Raw genomic sequence first — 8957 nt, forward strand, 5'->3', positions numbered from 1 at the left:
ATATTGTGAATGCTCAAAAATATGAAACATATATTCACTTTCAATTCAGCAATGGCAGGTCCAAAATCTTGTAATCTGCCCAGTCTTAAGAGCTCATTTTGATGAGGATGGCAGTATGTCTGGGTGAGGTTGGGGGGGAAGAGGGAGCACCCAATGTGGGAGAAAGAGGTCTCTGGTTCCACTTCATGGACCCTCTGCCTTTGCAGTTTTATATAATGAAAAACTTCCACCTAGCTTACAACCCAATAGTATGAACATTGAGTAGAAACAAAGAACTGCCGACGCTGGTTTATACCAAAGAAAGAGACAAACTGCTGGAGTAACTCAGTGAATCAGGCAGCATCTCTGGAGAAAGAGGGTGGGTGACATTTCGGCACTGGACTCGAGTCTGAAAAAGGATCCTGACATAAAACATTACCCATCCTTTTTCTCCAAAGATGCAGCCAAACCTGCTGAGTTCCTCCAGCACTCATGTGTCCATCCTTGGTACAAACATTAAAATCTGCAATGTTAGCTATCCTCTAACAATCCCCTCCCCTTTCTTCCTACATCTCCCTTTCTTCCTTCAGGCAGCATTCTGGAGAACATGGACAGATGAAGCTTTGGCTCAGGACCCTTCTTCAGACCAATTGTAATAGGGGGAGAAAATGGAAGGGGGGGGTGGTGGCAGGGTAAGTAGATACAGGTGGGGGGGGGGGGGGGGGCTGATTGGCAGATGGTGGATAAAGGCCGGAGATGGGAAGGCAAGTTACAGGTCCTGTTCACTCGAGGGAGGATGCTGAAAATTCCACACCACTGTCACCTAACAGACCAGCTAGAACTGGCAAGAATAGTTAGGAACTTATTTTATAAACTTGAAAAGTAAAAAAGAAAATGTGAACAAAGCTTTTATTTTTTTGTTAGTACAATAGGTTTAGATAAAAATTCCAGGTGCCACACAGTGGATCTTGAAGGCCTTTTTGCTTCTGTGATAACCAGAGGCATTGAGACTACAAGCAAGTCAGTGTGAATGCAGCAGATCCTGAAGGAATGGTCTCGCAGTTCTGTACAGGATACAAAAGTTAAAATATTACAGAGGAACAAGGAACTACAGATGCTGGTTTGCAAAAAAAAACAAAAATCAAAGTGCTGGAGTAACTTAGCAGGTCATGCAGCAAGTCAGATGATGTATCGGGTCTGAAGAAAGGTTCCGACCCAAAACGTTGCCCAACTTTTCATATATATTTTTTCATATTTCAGATACAGCGCGGAAACAGGCCTTTTCGGCCCACCAAGTCCGCGCCGACCACCGATCCCCGCACACTAACACTATCCTACACACACTAGGGACAATTTTTACATTTACCCAGTCAATTAACCTACATATCCGTACGTCTTTGGAGTACAAACTATGTCATACAAAGATACTGCCTGACCCACTAAGTTACTACAATAATGCTACTAGTCTACCCTTAATATAGATAATCATACCCTAGATACTTTAGAAGTGGAACGCACCACAGGATTAGGAGAGCTATTTTAAGGCTTGATCAGCATAGAGTTTTAATTAGGAGAGGCAAGTAGGAGTGTAATGAAGCAGCATCTTGTAAAAAAAATTGGCCATTGATACTGGGGTGAAAGTAAGAGGGTTACATAAGATTATGGAAGATTTAAACAAAAAAATAAATTTACCTTTAAGCACAGGTAAATGAAAAATACAATTATAGATCATTTTCCAGACTTAAACAGATTGCTTTGTCAGCACTGGAAATGAATCACCTTTCTCCCTCCCCAAGCTCATCTCAATCGTCCCTTGTTGCCGATACTAGAACAGTGTTTCTTAAACTGGTGAAAGGTTCACCCAAGGGTGAATGAAATTATTTTTGGGGCGAATGAAACTAAAGGGATGAATGACAATATATATAAAATTATACACATTATAAGACGAAAATTACCAAAAACATAAGAAAATTTAGTCGAGGGTGAATGAGATTTTGTGATACTCAAGGGTGAATGACACTGAAATAGTTTAAGAAGCACTGCACTAGAGAGCAGTGTCACCCTCATGCCATCTATCTTGCATGTCCTTTTTTGATTTATACCCAAGAGTTTGCAGTGCAAGGGCAGGGAGGACATTGGACTGCTAACAAGGGTACAGCAGCTTTTCCTTACCTCCCCATGAACTCCCAGCTCCTGTCATACAAAGATTCCGACCCAAAGAAGAAGGAAAAGTACTCCAAATCCCATAAAAAGAGATGCTACTAGAGAAATCAGCAGCTCTTTGTAAATGTCCCGTGTGTACTTGGTAGATGTGACTTCATATCTAATGGAACGATTCAGGAAAAGTGATTGAGATTTTCATCAGGCTTCCACAGTTTCTCTGTAGTGCTTTGAAGTACATTGTTAGAAGCTATGACATGCGCAAGGAAATCTGTCACCAACCTCAAGTATTATCCTGATTTAAACCAACATAACTAAGGACGAGTTTCACCCCGCACACTCCCTCTTCTTCCCTCTCCCATCAGGCAAGAGGTACAGAAGTGTGAAAACGCACACCTCCAGATTCAGGGACAGTTTCTTCCCAGCTATTATCAGGCAACGGAACAGTCCTATTACCAACTGGAGAGCTGTCCTGACCTACCATCCACCTCATTGGAGACCCTTTGACTATCTTTTATTGGACTTTAACTTGCACTAAACGCTATTCCCTTTATCCTGTATCTGTACACTGTGGAAGGCTCAATTGTAATCATGAATAGTCTTTTCGCTAACTGGTTAGCACACAACAAAAATGCTTTTCACTGTACCTTGGTACATGTGACAATAAAGTAAATGTAACAATAAATTAAACTATCAAACATACATGCAAACCACGGACTCTGCTGGTCAAGGATGGAGCAGGGCTCTGGCCTGTGTTTAAGGCCTCATGCTTTTAACAGGTACCCCCAAGATTAACAATTGGATAAACCACTAGATCAAGATCCAAATGCAAAATACTAACTCCCCACCAAGAACACGCTAAGTCAGTAATGATTGGCTTTGAAATGGTGTTATGTGAAGAGCACGTCTAAAATTTCATAAATGGAATCAGCAAGTCCCCACATCAGATTCTATCATCGCTCCTGAAGACTGGAATCACAATCTTGCTCTTCCCCGTCACGCACCGCTACAATATACAAATCCTTGTGTAAAGCTAGATGCAATACTGACAAAACTGGAGTAACTCAGCGGGTCAGGCAGCATCTGTTGGAGTAATGGAAGGGAGACATTTTGGGTTAAGACCCTTCCTCAGACTGATTGTTGTAGGAGGAAAGAAACTGGAAAAGAATGGAAAACTGCTTCTCCAGCTTTCTCTCCCCATTACAATTTGTTTCGACCTAAAACGTCTTCTGTCCATTCCTTTCATTGATGCAGCCTGACCTACTAAATGACTCCATCTAATGGGGACAAGTACTGAAAATAGGAATCAAAGAAATCTGACCCATCTTTCTCCATCTCCACCAATATCTCTTTCTGTAGACCAAGCTGCTAAAGACCAGTGTGACATAAAGCCTTTACAAGTTACAAACCTTTCAAATGTTTTTAGTGTGTCAAAACATTTCAAAACTGTTCTGATAATAGCTGCAAGAGTTAAGTTGTGCCAATTATTAGGTTTGTTAGTTAAGGTCCTTCGGCTCACCAAGTCCACTCTGACCAATGATCACGCATTCACCACTAGTTCTACATTATCCCACTTTCTCATCCACTCTCTGCACACTAAAAATAATTTACATAGGCCAATGACTTGCAAGTCTTTGGGATGTGGGAGGAAACCCACACGGCCACAGGGAAAACATGCAAACTCCACACAGACAGCACCCGAGGTTGGGATCAAACCCAGGTCTCAGGTGCGGAGAGGCAGCAGCTCTACTAGCTGCACCACTGCGCATGGGAATGTAACTAAACTGCTTTATCCATTACTATTAATGTCAACCTAACCTATAAACGCCAGTTCCAAGGATCAGTGATCAAAAAGATTGTAGCAGATACATTTTCAACACAGTGCACCAAGTTTGAACCAAACTCCTTGCTAACACTGAAGGTGACTATATGAACCCTTCACATTGCTCAGAATCCAAAATAGTCTTTAACCAATCACAATTGGAAAGGATACACAAAGAACCAGGCGGTGAAGAACATCCCAATTGCTAGGAGGACCACCGTCAAATGTGGGAAGACAGCAGGATTGACCGGGCTGGTGTATCGGGTCATTGCCTCGAGCTCCTGAGGAAAACAATTGTCATAGTGATTAACTTTCCACAATAGAGGTAGACAAAACATACTGGAGCTTCTGCTTGTCCAGGTGAAAGACCATACAACAAAAATAGTGTCCATATTCACACACAAGGCTGATGGCAAACAGGTCTTTGCTCTGAGTAATAGTGAAAGGTCCCAACCCGAAACATCACCTATCCATAAGATAGACAGAAAATGCTGGAGTAACACAGCAGGGCAGGCGGCATCTCTGAAGAAAAGGAATAGGTGACATTTCAGGTCAGAACCATTCTGCAAACTTTGGTTCTGCAGAAGGGTTCCGACCCAAAACTTCACCTATTCCTTTTTTCCAGAGATGCTGCCTGACCTGCTGTTACTCCAGCATTTTCTGTCTATCTTCAGTATAAACCACCATCTGCAGTTTCTTCCTACGCATCCCCTATTCATGTTCTCCAGGGATGTTGCTTGACCATCTGAGCTACTCCAGCACTTTGTGTAAACCAGCATCTGCAGTTCCCTGTTTCTCCAAGTAATACATTCCAGACAAAGCCAACACTATCCACAGCTGATAGCCAGGTACACTTTCTCCAGGGTCCCACTCAGTACTATCCCTAGCTGACACAGGCTGACAACGGTAACGATTGTGAAGTTACTAACAAGCATGAGACTGAAGCCTAAAAGTGTGAACAATTATGTCAGCTATCCCAAATGATACAAATCTGCAATTAATTGAAATTCTGCAGAACAGAAAACAGTATAGCACAGAGAAAGGCCCTTTAGCCACAATGTTTATGCCAAACATGATGCCAAGCCAAGCTCTGATTTGCCTGCACATAATCCATATTCCTCCATATCTATTGCCTATCCGAAAGCCCCCTAAATGCAACAAATGCATCTGCCTCCACCACCACCTCTGGAAGCACATTCCAGGCACCCACCACTCTGCATTAAAAGAATACCGCCCCACACATCCCCTTTAAACTTTGCCTGTGCTGCCTGGTACTGAATGTTGGCTACATTTTAGCATGGAGTCTGCATGGGAGACCGCACTTTACATTACAAGAGCTGCCAATTACATATTTTCTTCAAAAAGATAATGCTGAAGTGAAGGGGATATTCTACAGTCTCACACTACAAAGGACTTTGTATTTTGGCAAAAATAAACACAACTTAGACATGCAGGTGGATTATTTTGATAAGATTAAATAGCGTAGCAGGTCCCAAAGAAATTTCAAACAGACTTCAAGAGCAGCACAAGATTTCAGAATCAGCTTCCTCCTTCCTTTGCCAAGCCAATATTCCATCCAAAAAACAAACTGGCGGTGAAAATTTGTGGGTCGCACAGCATATATGGAGGGAAAGGAATTATGTTTTCGGGTGCAGACCCTCCACTGGGACAGCAGCGAGGGAAGGTCGCCGGAATAAAGTGAAGAGGGAGAGGTGTGAGACGGGGCCTGAAGAAGGATCCTGACCCGAAATTCACCTATCCATGTCCTCTAGAGATGCTGCCGAACCCACCGAATTACTCCAGCATTGTCTTTTTTTTAAACTGCTAGGTGATAGATGAATCAAGGAAGTGAGGAATAAAGGGGGTGGGGAGGGGGAAGGGAGTACAGAAATGGGAAGAATAATGGATCGAGAAAAACAGGGGATGTAGGTTATCTGGATTGGAAAATTAAATGTCATACTGTTGGGTCATAGATCACCGAGGTATAATTCTTGAGTTTGCATTGGGTAAACTATGTTGTGGCAATGGAGATGGCCATTGCTGCACCAAAGGACAGGGTGTATGGGGGAATGCAAATAGGAGATTGGGATGACCTTCCTGACCATCAGGCTCTAGCACGTGTAGCCTTTGTGCCCCACTCTCATTGACCCCCAGCCTCTGTCTCCATCCTCTCGTACACTGGCTCCATCTGCCCCCTTCTTTTTATTTAGTCCCCTTGTCTGGTTCCACTATCAGTCTCCCAACTCCACCTAGCTCCATCTGCTCCTCCTTCCCCATCCCTCTCCAGTTTATTATGGTATCTACTGAGTACTATGTTTACATAATTATTGGGCGGCTGCAAGTAAGGATTTGATTGTTCCATTTCAGTACATCTAATAAAACACTCTTGACACTTCACTTACCACCTATCACCCTCTTACTCCCCTCTATATACTGGCTATCTTCCCTCTCCACTCCGTCGTGATGCAGGGTCCCAATCTGAAATGTCCAGTTCCTTTCTCTTCACAGATGCTGCTCATCTGGGTTCCTCCAGTATCCAAAGTCGCGCATCTCATTTTTGGATCCAATATGCCAACTTGACCCGTGCCTGTTGGCCTCTAACCATTTGGACCCGACCCTTGAACCTGCTGCAGGGGTCAGCAACTTTTGTTACATAACATTTAGGTTTCAGTACCATGAGAGCACTTAGACCCAAGTTCGATCCTGACCTCGGGTGCTGTCTGTGTGAAGTTTGCACATTCTCCCTGTGACCGCATGAGTTTCCTCCGGATGCTGTTTTCCTTCTACATCCCCAAAATGTGAGGGTTTGTAGGTTAATTGGCTCTGTAAATTGTTTCCTAGTGTGTTGGGAGTGGATGAGAATGTGGGATAATATAGAACCAGCATGAACATGGTCAGGATGGACTTGGTGGGGCAAAGGGCCTGTTTCCACTCTGTATCTCTAAACTAAAAAGTGTCCAATTGGTCTGAAAGGTCCCAACCCAAAACATCACCAGTCCTTCTTCAGAAATGTTGCCTGACCCACTGAGCCACACAAGTACTCTGTGCCTTCCTCTGTAAACCAGCATCTGCAGTTCATGATTTCTAAAAAGATGTCTTGTTTAACCTGAACAACTGATTTCATACTCAGTAGAATTATTTGTATCCTCAGTGATGATAAGCAACACAAAGGACATGCTGTAAATTTTATATTTACACAAGTCTAATGCCGAACAAGGAGGACATTGAGTCATTAGCACCCAAACTTTTTGCACCGTCCCCACTCCAAAACTGGGAGCAGGCATTTTTAAAAGGCTTCAATAATGTACAAGACTTTGCACAAATAGCCTTTTAAAAATCCATCGATCAAAACTAGTTCTCCAAAATTACAGCCAGATGGGAAGAGGTGAAATCAAATATTCTGTTCAAAATGACTGAATAGTCACCGTGCTGCAAGATAAAGTAATACACTTTTAAAAAGTTTGGCAGACTGTAACACTCAAAAAACACAGGAATGAACAAATAAGGATCAATGTTCAACTACTCTGAATAGTAGAACCTTTTTCTGAACAGTGGCAAAGTTCAAAACAGCCGACCAGCCAAACAAGCTGGGTTAACTTTAAGAACTAGGACAACACTGCTTTCTGTAGCAACAATGTAATAAAAATGAACTGCTGATGCTGGTTTATCCCAAAGATAGACACAAATGTTGGGAGTAACTCAGCGAATCATGCAGATTCTCTGGAGAAAAATGGATATGTGACATTTTCAGACTCATCAGCCAAACAAGTCCTATCCACATCCCACCCAACATAGTCGGGGGAAATAAGATGCCAATTAACCTACAAATCATTTGGATATGGGAGGAAACTGGACACACAGAGGAAACACTTGGGGTCACAGGGAAAACATGCAAACACCACTCAGAGAGCACCCAAGGTCAGGATCGAATCAGTGACTCTGGTGCTGTGTGGCAGCAGCTCTGCCAGCTGCATCACTGTCAATCAAGTGATGGAAGATGCCAGTGACAATACTGTATTAACATTTGGTGCCAATAACCTGCTCAATGAGAGTTGCATCTGGTCAAGACTACTCAGTTCCAGACATGGCCACAACCTCGATTCACACATGGGCCAATGAACTGAATTGTAAAACCGTGAGGGCTAATAAGGGTTTTGGTATATCTAGGTGGTATTTTATTGTGGCACCAATGAGTCCTGCTGGCAAAGCAGGTCAATGGATAAGGGCGAGGGGCAGCGAAATGGAAATAGCACCTGGCTCTGCATGAGTGTTGTGTTGCTCTGTAACTCCACATCTGTCCACACCAACCGCTGGCCCACACCACTACACTGTCCCTGCTCCCTCTACACCGCGGGCCCGGTCCCGCACCACCCAGTCCCAGCCACGGGGACTGACCCAGTCCCAGCCCCAGCCCCAGCCCACTAAGGCCTCCTGCAGCGGGACGATTGGCCCGGCCTGTTGCCCGACACCCAGGTCCCCGGTCCTGCCCTGCCCTGCCCTCCCTCCCTCCGGCCACTGCCGGTCCCGCTCCCCTCCCCTCCCAGCCTCCCTCGCTCGCTCCCGCCGCTGCCTCTCACCATCTTCGCTCTCGGGCCACGTCTCCAACGAGGAAGTCACCTGACTGCCCCCACTGCCTTCTGGGACTTGTAGTCTTCCCCTTTCGCCCCTTTAAATCCTCTTTATTTTTCCGATCCGTATTCAAAGATCTTCGCGCTACGCATTTGTTTTAAAAGTCTGAACAATTTGGAGTTTAAATTTGGCCAGCGAATGATGTCACCCCGCCCCTTACCCGAGCATTCAACTACAGATCCCGTCAGCCTTTGCGGCGCCTGGGTGAAGGTTCAGCAAATGACCCATCCCACCACAAGCAGAGAGCAGTGCTGAGCTACTGGCTACCTCATTGGTGACCCTAGGACTATCCTTGATAGGACTTTGCTGACTTTACTTTGCACTAAACGTTATTCCATTATCATGTACCTATACACTGTAAATGACT

General features: G+C 44.2%; 1 protein-coding gene across 2 annotated transcripts; it reads right to left on the bottom strand.

Annotated features, from left to right (window-relative positions):
• Positions 1 to 871: 871 nt before the first annotated feature.
• tmem258 (transmembrane protein 258) lies at positions 872 to 8591 on the bottom strand. 2 transcript variants are annotated; one of them, XM_078414791.1, is made up of 4 exons: positions 8539 to 8591; positions 4133 to 4242; positions 2152 to 2302; positions 872 to 1043 (listed from the first exon to the last, which is right to left on the bottom strand). In XM_078414791.1, the coding sequence occupies exons 1-3, from the start codon at positions 8539 to 8541 to the stop codon at positions 2176 to 2178; spliced, it is 240 nt and encodes a 79-aa protein (XP_078270917.1). In that variant the 5' UTR covers positions 8542 to 8591; the 3' UTR covers positions 872 to 1043; positions 2152 to 2175. The 2 variants fall into 2 exon arrangements, with proteins under 2 accessions (XP_078270917.1, XP_078270916.1); XM_078414790.1 differs by lacking the exon at positions 8539 to 8591 and adding an exon at positions 8215 to 8241.
• Between the last annotated feature and the right edge of the window lie 366 nt (positions 8592 to 8957).

This window comes from Rhinoraja longicauda, chromosome 18 (genome assembly GCF_053455715.1).
Source record: "Rhinoraja longicauda isolate Sanriku21f chromosome 18, sRhiLon1.1, whole genome shotgun sequence".
Taxonomy (NCBI): domain Eukaryota; kingdom Metazoa; phylum Chordata; class Chondrichthyes; order Rajiformes; family Arhynchobatidae; genus Rhinoraja; species Rhinoraja longicauda.

What these genes read in the sequence shown, in the direction of transcription:
- tmem258 (XM_078414790.1), bottom strand. An exon ending in TTCACCGCCTGGTTCTTTGT is followed by an intron (nt 2,303 to 4,132) that starts GTATCCTTTCCA and finishes TCGTTCCATTAG; the next exon opens with ATATGAAGTCACATCTACCA.